At 42.6% G+C, this 13,715-nt stretch overlaps 2 protein-coding genes across 2 annotated transcripts in view; one reads left to right on the forward strand and one right to left on the reverse strand.

Annotated features, from left to right (window-relative positions):
• WWOX (WW domain containing oxidoreductase) overlaps positions 1–2,011 on the forward strand; it is a 484,520-nt gene extending 482,509 nt beyond the window's left edge. The window contains exon 9 of the mRNA XM_053986990.1: positions 932–2,011. Within this exon, the coding sequence (XP_053842965.1) occupies positions 932–1,120 (189 nt within the window). The 3' untranslated portion in view covers positions 1,121–2,011. The remainder of the gene's footprint in view (positions 1–931) is intronic.
• An 83-nt stretch (positions 2,012–2,094) lies between these two features.
• MAF (MAF bZIP transcription factor) overlaps positions 2,095–13,715 on the reverse strand; it is a 185,197-nt gene continuing 173,576 nt past the window's right edge. The window contains exon 3 of the mRNA XM_053986996.1: positions 2,095–2,236. The gene's annotated coding sequence lies outside the window, so the exon portion shown is untranslated. The remainder of the gene's footprint in view (positions 2,237–13,715) is intronic.

Below are 13,715 nucleotides of genomic sequence, written 5' to 3' on the forward strand. Positions count from 1 at the left end.
AGGTTTCTGTTGGAACAATTCAGAGAAAACTTTCTTCCTGTTTGAACATAAGTTCACTTAGTATTTAAATTAGAAAAAAAAAGGGAGGCAAAGGGAAAGAAAAAAAAAAGAGAAAGCAATAAAAATTTAAAAATCCCTTCTGATCCACAGAAGCCTCTAATCTATCCACTCCATTTCTTAAAGCATTATAAGACATGAGAAATGGTTGTTACAGAACAAAACTCCACTGGAAAGCCTCGTGTCTCTGCAGAGCCAGCCCTGTCTGTGCCTGCAGCAGACAAACACTCTCACACAGCAGCAGTGACAACTGCCATGGGGAGACTGTTGATCCAAGATCCACGGGCAGGTTTGGCACCAATCCCGACTGCACTTTACATGATCGGTCTTAATTGGAGTGCCCAGGTTAATTTTGCACAAGAGGTTTAGAAAACCCAAACAAACCAAATCCATCTATAAGGCTGTGTTGCGGGTCAGGGTGCCCGGGCATATGGTCAATGATTTCTGTGATGCAAAGGGAAGTTTTGAGGTGCTGCTTTTAAACCTGGCTCAACTGTTGTGGTGTCAAAGACCACCTGGGCAGCCCCTGCCACCAATCCAAGGGTTTACCCAAAAGGGGCAAAACACCTGAGCTTGGGACTGTGGTTCAGGATTCTCTTTTTCTTCTCCTTTTAGAGGGAAGGAAAAGAAAAATGTCCTCATTGAAGTGGTTTGTAAATAAGTGTCCAAGAGGCAGTGCCTTCAGCAGGGCTGCAGCCTTGCCACCGGGCAGGTTACCCTGCCAGCCACGCTGCTTGCACGAGACACAGCTCCAAAGGGCTGCGGTTAAAATTACAACGCTAATAATAAACGACAAAATATCTATGTATTTATATAGTTTCGCTTCTTTTCTCTCTCTTAATTAATTTTTTTTTTTTTTTTTTTATTATTGCAGCAACAAGGAGCCGCCACGACGGTGTACTGCGCCACGGCGGCGGAGCTGGAGGGGCTGGGCGGGATGTACTTCAACAACTGCTGCCGCTGCCTGCCCTCGCAGCAGGCACAGGGCGATGCCACGGCCGCTGCCCTCTGGGAGCTGAGCGAGAGGCTGATCCAAGAACGAGTTGGCAGCCAGGCCAAATAGCAGGGAGCTCCTGGAAGGATCAAAACACACGAGTGTGTGCACGCTCGGAAACTGCCAACACTGGAACCTGTCCAATCTTATCATCTAGAGGGTTTCCGTGTACCTCAGATACAGATTAACCGGTGTTAAATGAAATAATAGCAGTCACAACATAGTGAAAAATGTTAAGTACTAATGGGAGGTGGGGAATACTGTGGGTTAAGGGGACAATGCGGCTTCCTGGGGCTTAGTTAGTCTCGGTTCTCTTTCTTTTGATTATAGCCTGTTCAAAGTGTAACCCAAGGAGGCATCTTCTGTCTTATTTTAGAAAAGCAATTCTGCAGATAATTTCTGTTGTTTTGGTTAATTGGTAGGTATGTAGCCCAATATGGGATTTCGTCCTTATTTTGATAATTACTGTCTGTTAGGCTTTAGGTATTGACTGGGAGATGGTAGTTGTGTTGATTCTTTTTCCCTATAAGGATTTTATTGGGTGTGGCAAATCAGAAGATTATTGAGGAAAGAAATCCTTTCAGCCCTTGACTATTGGTTGCAAGTACATTTGCACTGTCTAGAAAAAGAAGGTGCAGGAAGACATCTGAACAGTAATGGTAAAGTCACAGCTAATTAAATATTTCTGTTTTTTTTTTTTTCCTTAAAAGATTACAATAAAAGATATGTTGTAAACCATTCCCTAAGTACTGTCGAGTTAGCAAAGATGATGATGTCTCCTTAAGAACACACAGAGTGTAATCAGGGGTTTAAATGGTATTTCCATCAATTTCTCGGTTCACAGTTTTAAGGAGTTTTATTTCCTTGAAAGTTCACAGTTTCTCAGTTCTCCTGATACTGTATCCCATTCCAAGTCTGTCTTTTCTTTCCATTTAAATTCAATAAAACAACATGCTTGAATATTGTCACCTGAAGAGAAAGTTTGTCTCATTTCTGCAAATGTCTTAGTTCCATTTTTTCTAGAAAAGAAAACTTGAGGAAAAATAAAGAGCTTCTTGTTGATGCCAAGAAAACGCTGTTTATTTTCTTGTTTCTTTCTGAGTTCATTTTTTGTATTTTGTGCTTTGTAGCTGTCTTCATGCCAGAAGGTTGTTCTAAGCCATCCTCAGTCCAGCATCACATTTTCTGTAGACAGAATATAAACAAATAAATAGAAGGACACATTGTTAATAGAAGTTTATTTGATCCCCTCTTTATTTCTGCTTTATTGTTAACAATCTGCCTTCCATGATTTTTCTTTTTTGCAATCATAGTACATTGCATTATTTATTGAACAGAGTTAAAGTCAAGGCTTCTACCCAAGTGTAGCCTCAGCTGCTCCTTCCTTGTCTGCTTCCTTACCTGATGCCACAGTCTTTCCTAAAGCAGCAGTAAAGAATATATGGCCTTTTTTTATCCCTGCTGTGCCACCTCTGTGGCAACAGCTTCAGGAGACAACAAATCCTGCCCACTCATCCTCCTCAACTCTCTGCAGCCCCTTCCCCAAGGACAACGCATCCTGCTTTGAAACATTTGGTGGCATAAAGAAATAAAAGGAGATATTCCAGAAAGAACCTCTTTTTGGCCTTTTGCAGAGTAAAAACAAACAAAAAAAAAAAGGTCTTTCTTGTCTCCTAGAAGTTTTCTCCAGTCTGTGCTACACAGACCCAATGCTGGTGTAATGCAGTGTCTGAAAATTCATGGCCTGGGTTGAAGGCTTTGCAAGTTGAGGCAATGGTTACAGCCAAATTCCTTGTATTGTCTGGAGTTTAACTGGGGAGAAAAGGTGATTAACTCCTGTCACCTGTTCAGCAGCCCTCACACACACATTATTTTTCCCTTTCACAGCCAGACAGAATTACTCTGGTATGACACAGGCAGTGTAGGAGCGCAGAGCTTTGCACTGGAGCTTGGCATGGCTGGGTTCAGAAGAGGCACTAATTAAGTGATGCTGGGAGCTCTGCACTCCCCTGAAGGCCTGGGCCTTCTGCTCCATTTAGGCAAACATTAATAACCTATAATGAACCCCCTGTCATTCCTTATTGCTGAAATATTGTTCGCTTCTATGAGAATTCAGTACTTAGGGATATTGCCTGCCTTCCTTCAAAGAATATCTGTGTGTTTTTCCTCTGTACCCCACTCCCTATTTTAGTGTTACAAGGTAGGAGCACTTTTAATGTTAGCATAGTTTTAGTTTTGCACTAGTATGAGGTAAGCTAACCCCTAAATTCACTGAGTTGTTTGGGTTCCTCTGGTTTTTATTTCTGGTTATTATTTATTGACACCAGTGTATTTCCCTGTCTAGAATTTCACTGTCATAATTTTCTCCAATGCAGAAAAAATTACTTGCTCCCTGATTCTTTCTTTCTTACTTTTATTTCACTCTGTCATTCTCTGTTTCTCTTGTTTCCTCTCCTTCATTTTTTTCTCTCTCCATTTTCTTTCTTCCACTCTCTGTTCTCCTCTTTGTCTCTGACTCTCCTGTGTTGAGATAGCCAGTATAAAAAAAGGCTTTTTCCAAATGAAAAAAAAAAACCAAAAAAAAAAAAAAAAAAAAACCAAAAAAAAAAAAAAAAACAAACCCAAAAAAAAAAAAAAACAACCCACCAAAGTGTAGAGCCCTTGCTTCTATTAGAAACACTTGTGAAAATAATTTTTCTTGCAATCTCAGTTTGGTTTCAGCACAGGAGGGATGTGCAGGGAACATTAAAAAAGGAGAAGCAATTGAAAAGAAACAGACTCCAACCCCTCCATTTTAATATCCTAGATGTGCCTAAGTCATTGGCTTTCAAATATATTTTGGTGTAAAATTTGGCACATTTACAGCCGGTCAGATTTATTTATTTGACTGGCTTACATTTTTCCAGTTGATTTACCTGAGGCAATGTCTGTGTGAATTACTCCACAATGCATTGACTCCAGTGTTCATTAAAGGTAGTTAAGTGATCCTGTGTCTAACATTAAAGCAAACCCCATTAACCTTAACTAGTATCATATCAGCAAAACAAAAAGAACTGAATAAAGCAAAATAGATGGGGTATTTATAGTTCTTGGAAAAGATCCAGCAAATTCACATCAAGCTCCTAATAGTCCTAATAAGCACTTGCTAGTTATGCCCATGAAAAAGGAGGAGGCTGGGTTAGGGCTGTGTCTGATGCAGGCTCCGGCCCCGCAGGGCTTTGGGAAGGGGAGGTGCTGGCAGGCGATGCCGGAGCATTTCCCACCCACACGCTGCAGGGCGTTGTCCGGCCCTTTCGCCCCTGCTTTCCTTCCAAAGTCAACGTTTCCCATTTTAATGGTGATTTTTTGACCCTGTATTGGTGCCCTGTAGCTTCAAGTCCGTGTAGGTGACAGAGCAAACTCCCTTGCTGGGGTTGAAGAGCCAGAAGCTTTTAGGGGAATGGAGGAGCCTTTTCAGTGCCAGCTTCCACTGCTGTCCATTGCTCTGCCCAGACGGTCACTGACTGCTGGGACCTCTGCTTGCTAAATCAGGTAGAGGTGAACCAGCAGAAACCCATGCCAAATCTTGACTTCTTTTACTTTTCCTTCCTGCTTTTTCTTTTGACATCTGGGAGACAAATCCCAGTTATTCTCAGACCAGGTAGGGCTTTTTATTAGAGAAGTCCTTCCAGTAACCCTGCAATAATTTAACATATATCAAGGTTGAATAACTCTTTGTCAAGTGTTAAGCTCATGACCTTTCAAGCCAAACACACTTATACTAACCAGTTTACCATTGGAATGATCAATATCTTGTAAGTGAGAAAGTCTAGACAGATCTTATTTTGTCCTTTGGTATCACTTGTGGCTTTGGAATTGATCATTATATGTGGCTGGGGAAAAATTGCCTATACATTTCATGCTCTGTATTTATCTTGACAAGGTTCTCTAGGATTATATTTTCATAATCTGAATGGCAGTGGAACAGCTGCTCAGACGGTGCAAGCCCTTCTTATCAGGCTGAATTTAAGCTACGGTAATTACTCTTTCTCCTTATGTATTTCTTTTTTAAACAAGCGTGTACTATACATTAAAATGTATGGTTGGGGCGGCAGGGGGCATGCTGAGAAGCTTGGAAAATGCTGCTAAAGTCTATTTCCTTCTGCAGAGCAGCTGATGTGGGTTTGTATTTTAGTCTAAATATAAGCCCATGTCTGAGCACAAGTGGGCTCTGAAGGAGGGTCCCAGCCTATGGAGGGAAAATGTTGTTTTATTAACAGATCTTAGAGTCAAGATTCCCTGAGACTGGAGGCAGTTTAGGAAAGCTGGAATAGCCAATAGTAATACCCAGTAAATTAATGACTGACTGAAGCCTTCAACTGGTCCCTTTGCAAAGAGGGTCCTGGGTGAAACCCATGCCCAGGGAAGCCACTGAGCCACCCCCAGGGACCTGCACAGGACAGGCTGATGCCAGGCTTGGGAGGTGCCTGAGGAACACGGTGATGGATGCACTGAAATAGAGCTGACAGACAGGTGGCTGTTTGCTAGTGCCCTTTACTGTGGGCTAGAGGAAATGGAAAAATAGAAAGGTATCTTGGAGAGAAAGAATGTGCTGCTTTTCTCTTGAGTTCGGGTTTTTTTCCCCTACACTGCTAACTGTGTTATTTACTAGATGCCTTTTCTGGGCTGTGCTTTTTTCTTCTCTCCCCCACCCCTGTTGCGTTTGCAGAGTACTTTCCAAGGGGCGTTTTGTGAATTAGCTTCATGCTTTAAAAGAGAAGATTGCTCTGGCAGAGAACAGCATAGTTGTAAAAGTGTCAAGGTGTTATGAATGTCCTGATGATAGAGCCCAGTTGTTATCTGCTGGGTAGTGAGGGAGGATAGCTAATGATGTGCAGCATGTAAACCGTTTGTTGCTCTAATCCATCTGTGTGGAGAGGAGTGAAAAAGAGGGGCGAAATCCTGGGAAAATTACTTGGACAGCTGGAGATAAAGTGTGTACTGATGGAGTCATCCAGAGGTAGCTGTCAACATGAGCTGTGTTTGCATATAATCCAAGCGATGCACAATGATTCCTTTTGGTACCGTTTTTTTTATGGGGGTTCATGTGTCTGTGCACAGACCTTAATTACTAGCCAGTATCTCTTACCAACTGGGCTCCAGTTTTAAGTGAGGAATGTGATTTTAATCAATTCGTGGCTGGGTGGTGGAGAGAAGTACTACAAACAGACCAAAGCAAGACATATGGATCCCTTTGGAGGACCTGAATTAAATGAGAAGCAGTCATTTTATTAATTCTGCTGTGTTTTATAGACCTTTTATATGGAACATTACCCATACAACTTCACTAGCTAATTAAAAAGGGCTCTTATCAATTTGCTGGGCAGTTGCTTATGCAGGGGGGAAAAAAATAAAAAAGAGAGGAAGAAATAATATTTTTTTTTGAGTCCCAGAAAATCATTAACCTTAAGAGGGTACAGAACAGATCACCAAATGCCTGGTGAGACTATCTGGACTGCTTATCTTCACTCTTCTGAAAGAACAGTTGTAAAAACTGAACATTACACAACATTTTGAGATTGATCTGCACCGTGCCTGTTGTTCATAGGGAAACCTTACACAGGTCTGGTGCAGTGCCTGCAGATAGGTGAGCACAGGATAAAGTAAGGGCTTTGTACACTGGATTTCTATGATCCCTCCTGGCAAAGAATGCACCCTTTTCCTTGGGCTAGCCTTTAACAGCAGCAGTTTGAGCATCTTTGTAATGTTCTCAGCCAGGACTGAGGAGTGTGTGTGATGCTGGTGGAATGTGTAAGCTTTTTGCAAAGGGAGGAGAGAGAAGCAAGTGCAGGGGAGCCACCCTGGTCCCGACTGATCGTCACATCAGCACGGAACTGATGGCTTTAAAATGGACTTTGCCTTCTGCAGGCAGCCTGAGAGGAAGGGCAGGACACAGGGGGGAAGGTTATGGGAATGGGGAGTGCCTCTCTGAGTGCAGCCCTCTACCTGTATGGGGTGGGACGAGGCTGAAGCAGTCCCAGCACCTGAAAAGCAGCATCACAAAAATAGTCGGGATAGAGACAAGAAAAGTCTTCTAAACCCTTTGCACCTCTGTAAACCCTTTCTTTACATGGCGTATTGGATTTTACAAGCACGGCGTCTGCTGGGAGCTGTCTGCTGAGTGCACGGTTAGCAGTGATTGAACACTAGCGTTTTTAGCATTTTGACTTAAATCCAGTGTAAACTTGTGAGTGAACTGCTGGCCTGGGCTGGGTCTCTGGTGGACAGCAGTCAGCCATGCATCACAGGCCGTGCAGCCACCGAGTGCCCGGACGGTGTCTGCGGGTCACAGCTCAAAGGAAGCCTGAAATTTCGCTTCAATGGATCCTGAATTACCTCTCATCCCAGGGAAAGCTTTATTTCTCTCCCTCTCTTTTCTCCCAGCATTGAGCCAGCATGGCTGGAGAAGAGAGGAGAAAGGGAGCCAGTACTGAGACCACCTCAAATATACCTGGACTACAAACAAACCAGTATTTTCCTTCCAGCAAAGCTGTTCCTTTAATCTTTATGAGCAGGAGAAATTCATGCATTACAGAGGCACAAAAATGAGAAGGGAAAGGCGGGTGGGAATAGTTGCATTCGAATTAAGCCCTGTTTTTAATATGACACCTGTCAGACTTATTGTTAAAAATATGGAGAAAGGCTCCCTTCAGAAATAATAACATTGCAGCAAGGTTAGTTACACACAGTGAGTCCTGTCAACAGCCGCAATTAGAAGTTGTTTACCACCGAGCCAAGCAGCTCGGCAGCATCAGGGCTGCGCGGACCTTCCGCGCTGCTCCAGCCCCAGCCCGGGGCTCAGGGATAATCCTCCCTTCCAACCCAGCCCGCAGCCGGGACGGGAGATTCTTCCTCGCAATCACATTGCTTTCCTAATGACACTATCACCCAGCCAGGGATTAAGTGCTGCTTTACAGTCAGCGGCCGGTGTCACCAGGTTTAGGCTGTCGAGCAATTAAAGGGTCAATTTACGGCGGGCTGGAGGCTGGGGGTGAAGGGCAGGGGACCGGGGATGTCTGGCAAGGAGAGCCCCTGATAAACAAGAGCTGTCAGAGAGCCCTGCCCTGCAGGGGCGACTCTTTCGGCTGGCTATTAAAAGCCATTCCTTGCCGTGGCAATTAAGCCCCTCCGCCGCGGCCACCCGGAGAAATCCCCTCCGCGCCCGCTGCCAGCTGCGGGGCTTGCGAGGCACCAACGCCGCGACTCAAACCAGACCGCAGAATTAATTCCATTTATGCCCTCAGCCAGATTTCAAAGTGAGGCTCTGGAGACACAGGAGAAATTAATTTATTAAAAAGCAATAGCTTGATAATGCACATGATGATAGAATAAATGAATCTGTTCAATATCTTATAAAACAGTTGGCAATCACATAATAGAGCATTCATTGTCAATTTAGTAGCTTGTCTCATTATACTCTGCAAATAGTAGTAAAATGGTGTATTATTCATGAACCAACATGCTTTAATTACTTTTAGTGCACATTTATTTTTTCAAATGTAATATGAGTTAGATTCAGCCATAACTGTAACTCAGCTGATGAATCTTGAAGCAGTAACACAAACTGGAAGAGAAATTTTATGAGCACAGGAATCGGTTTCTGGGAAGTTTGTAGCATTTCTATATGCTATGAAAGCAGTCCTAAAATGCCAGCCTCAGATGCTGGCCCAAATTTGGATTATAGCTGATAACATTTTAGTAAATACAAATTATTAATTGATAATGCAATCAGATGCAATTTCAAGTTTCATCATTTGCTTGGATTGTTGTTTTTTGGGGAATTTTTTGTTTTTTGCTGCCATAAAGCAAACCCCTGTATCTTATACAGTTTATTTGTTGGCTTTACATAGAGAAATTGTCTTGTTAACACTCCCTCCCTTCTTGGCTTCTCACACACACTTTTCACCAGCTTAATTTGCTATGAAGGTCTCATACACATGCAGCCAAGGTCAGTGAAAGTCCACTGCTCATTTCAATTAAAATGTTTGCAAGGATTTATACATAATAAACTGATCTTGCCTATAATAATAGGTTTCCTTAAGTCAGTCTTGCTGCTACTAAGTATAATGTTGCAGCACACTGTTGATTTCTATGTACATAGAAAAAAGAGCACAGTAAAATAAGATGACTTGAAAATGCAATTAAAGTGTAAATCTTTTCACCCATTAACATTTAGGGTCCATTAGATTGCTTTGTCTTTTACAATATTAAATGCTAAAATGTTTTGCTTTTATTCTGTAACAGTATATTCTAGTTCTATTTATAATACAAATGTAATTTAGCTCCCAATAAATCTTGGCTTTAATTGGTTATTAAGTATGTGCTATTCTGTCATAAATTTAATCCACAGAATTTCTTTTTTCCCCCCTATTCATCTCCCTAGCTTTGTATTCTGGGGTTAGGAATAGGGTTTGGAGCCATCATCAACATTTAGCCCATGTGAGCATCTCCCCCAAGAATGTGGATTTGGGTCATTGCCCTCACTCTGAGCCCTTCGGGAGGTGCTTGGGGCACTGAGGTGATCGAGTGCTTCAGGCTGGAGGCTGAGAACACACAGGGGCTTTCTGTGCCTCTGCCCAAACAGAAATGCTCTTGCAAGGTGTTTGCTCTCTCCTCAGGGACTCGAGGTGCAAGTTGCTGGCTCTGGTATGGGGTCTGACTCTCCCAGGCAAGAGATGGAGCTGTGGCCAGTGTTGGAGCTTTGGCCCTAATAAAGGTTGTAGAGGGTGTGAATCAGGGCTGAATTTCACTCTTTTGCCCTTGATTTTATCTTCTGCCTTGAAAGGTGTCCAAACTATGGCTGCACAATTATGACTCTTTTCCTCAGGCCTCAGTAAGCACAATTTAGACTAGTTTTTATTGGTCACTGAGGATGAGTTTCTAAGGTTTCTTAGATTCAAGAACTGGGGTAATAGCATTGTGAGGGCATGGCCCAGTTTCCTTTGTAATCCTGATTTCAGTTCCCACTAGTAACCTGAAGCCATGACTATTTAATCCTTAATTCCTGCCACAATTAACATCTCATATTCAGGAGTACTTCTCTGTGATTTGGAAGGAAATCTGTCCCCAGCTAGGTCAGCCCTAGCTGGTCTCTTTACTAAGTGGGAAGGGATCCTTTTCAGCTCGAGTCAAACACAGTAACACCTCATTTAATGGTGCAATAGAGCAGAGAATCTGTTCACTCGGATGCAGTAGGAATCAACATCCTTGCAATTAGAGCTAGTGAGGAATGCAGGCACACAAACTCATAAGCTACTAATGAACTATTTGAGCAATTCTACAGGTATTTATATAAGGCTGAGACAGCATCCTCTGCTGAAGAGCTCCCCCCACCTCCCGCGTATTCCCAAGGAAGCTTTAACTGAAGTGAAATTTCTTTGTGTAAATACAGGCAATGCAGAGTCCCACGTGCTCTGCCTTTGCCTCTGCACTCGTGGCTTTGGTTTGAGCTGGTGAACAGACAGGGCTGCTCTGCAGCCACTTTGCTATGTGTCAGTGCCCACAAAGGTCAGTCTGCTTCCCCTCACCAACATTTTCACACTCATGAATGCATCATCACACCATGGTATATGAACCAGAGGACAGCTTTTTCTAATCCCTTTTCCAGCACCTTTTCTTCCAGAACCATCCTGACAGGTTCACACTTATCCTGGATTTCCCACCTTCATTTGCACAAGTAAAAGCTGAATCCTGTCCATTCCCCTGTTGGATAAACTCAAAGAGCACCTCAGCTGAATATGTCATCCCTTTCCATGGGTCATAGCTGGCAGTTTCCAGGGCAAACCCCTCTTCACCCAGAGCCAAAGCACATCAGGCAGTGTCCACAGGTGCCTGAGGTACAGCAGGAATCCCTAAGGCACCATTTCCCCCTGTCCTTCTCCAGGTCAGCAGAGCAAGAGGTGAGGACAAAGCTGTGGGTCACACCACCACTTCCCTGACCTGGTGCCCAGATATTCCTGGCAGCAACTCTCTATGAACTATTGCCTTCCTCTCATCTATGCCTGCTCTGTACGAGGCTGGCAAACTGCACAGACTGGTGCTCACACTCAAGCCCTGAAGAGCCATTTGAAGGCACCAACCATGCTCATCCCAGAGCTCCTGCACCTCTGGAATGAGTGACAGGGAGAGCTCAGCAGGGCTTAGAACATTGTATAAGTCACTACAAGAGCTTATTATTTCACTGTCTAAATTGAATATGGAGAGCTTGAAATGGGCAGACTTTAACAAATAACTACAGCAATTTGTCTTCAAAATAAATCAGGGAGTAAAAAACCCGTCCATGATGATCAATTGAACTGCACTTCAAACTTTTACTGGCAAACTGGTCAGTCAGTCAGCTAAATATTTGTTTTATGTCCATGAACAAGTAGAAATTAAAAAAAAATATATAAGAAATAATGTTTTTTCCAGAGCACGAGCCAGTCTTTGCCTCACTGGTCTTATTGGGTTAGTAATCCATATATTTACTGCACTTAGAATGAAATATAACAGTTCCATCTGAATAATCTGATTACATTTAATTTCCTTATTTTTAGATGAGTCCCCTGTTTTTTGAAACCCTTCTAATTTTTATATCAGTACCCTGGTTTGGCACTTTACAATAGTCAGATATTTTCTCAATGGCAGATCAGTTGTTCACATGGATGCCCTTACTCCTGAATGTGAAGTTAATGGCATCTTTTGTACAGATCTATGTTCCCAGACACAGTCCATGAACATATGGCTATACATGAGCATATATATGTTTACATATATCTCTATATCTCACACACATATAAAATACAGACAGAAACTCCTGTACAACACCAACCATTTGAAAAATAAATCTCCTGGGTTTGTTGACTGCCCTAAGTTAAGAAACAATTACTTCAGCTTTCTAGATTTTGGAAATATGAATGCCTCTGTAAAAGACAGTAGGTGAAATAAACAGGCAAAAACTCCACAATGTTAGAAACTGCCACTGTTGCTTTAAAATGTTGACTGAACTTACAAGAATATCTTCCAGCCCTCCTTAAAATTAGTTCTTGGCTCCTGTTAACATTTGATATACTTTCCCTGATGACCCTGGATGCGTCTGGAGGTCAGTGCTCCAGAGTTCCTGGCTATCTTTATTGTCCCTCACTTGCTTTCTCTCCAAGACTCTTCCTCCTTGCCAAGAAAAATATTTCTAGTTGTTGTATCTTCAGCAGTTCTCTCTATCAATGCGTAACAGATGGATTTTCTGCTGAAAAGCAGGACCAAGGGCTTTTGCTGCCTGACCATGGGCTGGGTGTGTGTGCTGAAGCAACTACAGACCAGAAGGAAAAAAAGGGCTGCAGAAATAGGAGAGCATCTTAAAGCTGTTCATGACAAGGGTTTGCAAGGTGTTTTAATAAAAGAACGATTCAGGTAAACATTTACACTTGGAAAACCTCTCACCCTGTGAGATACTGAGAGTGTTTGGTTAGGTGAGTTTTTTGTTTGAGTTTTGCAGGCACTGCTGAGCCCCTTCCTCACCATTTCCCACCAGCAGCACATCCTGAGCTCCAAGAGAGCTTCTCTCGCACTTGCTTGCTCTTGAAATTTCACTCCTTGACACCTATGGCTGCAATCTCGTTCAACTTGGCTCTTAAAGGCCACGGTGCCACCTCTTCTCCCTGGGGAGGGGACTCTGTTTAACAGGGCAGACCCCAGGACACGCCACTGACCAGCAGCTCTTTCCTTTCCTCCTCCTGTCACTGCCTCCAAAGCTGCCACTTACCTCTAAACCCCAGCATATGCCATCAATGACCCTCTCATATTCATTGATCTTCCTGAGCACATCAACCTGTCTCTCTAAATCTGCACTCTGATTTTTCAAGTAATAGAAAGAATCCCTCTGGATAACCACATAATCATCTCCTTTTGGCTCCTGGTCAGGCTGCCTCGCTCTTTCTTGCTCTCTCTCTCTCTTTTTCTGAATGAGGAAGGTGATAAAAATGCTGCCTTCCCATTTCAGTCTTCTGCAAGTCTTCCTGGGTGCCCCATCAGACTCTGCTTCCAGCTCTTTGAAGATGAATGAATAATATTCCTCTGTGTTTCTATTATCTGCAAACTACCAATTAAACAGAACCAGCAGCCAGAGATAAAAGTAGAGCCTTGGCAAAATCCACAGCAAAAAGGACACAAAAAGCTCAGGATATTTTCACATGTGCAACTACTGGAAAGTTTGAGATGCAGAGTGGGAGGCAGGGGGCAATGCCAGGTATTACCATCCCTGTCAGGGCTCAGATAACCATGGAATAACTCCGTAATTGCTGTGGGACTACAAGCTAATTATTATATAATTATATAATTATATGTAGCTATTTATATGAGGGGAAGAGATCAAATTTAGTACATTACCATAAATTCACAAATCAGGAGCTTTATTTTAAAATCTTTGACTGCATGGCCTTTCATCTTTGAACTGTTTGGTAACTTCAAGCATCATTACCCCATAATGTGTCAGAATGTGCAATTAGTGTGACTACAATTACAAACAGTCTGATACTTGTATTGTGTTTAATACAACAGGCCTGTGAATTTGTATGCTCTGAATAATAATGAAATCTAGGTTTAATTATTGGTCTTTAAAAAATTATTTTAATATCCTGACACTGATGCA

The sequence above is a fragment of the Vidua macroura genome, chromosome 11 (assembly GCF_024509145.1).
Source record: "Vidua macroura isolate BioBank_ID:100142 chromosome 11, ASM2450914v1, whole genome shotgun sequence".
Classification (NCBI taxonomy): domain Eukaryota; kingdom Metazoa; phylum Chordata; class Aves; order Passeriformes; family Viduidae; genus Vidua; species Vidua macroura.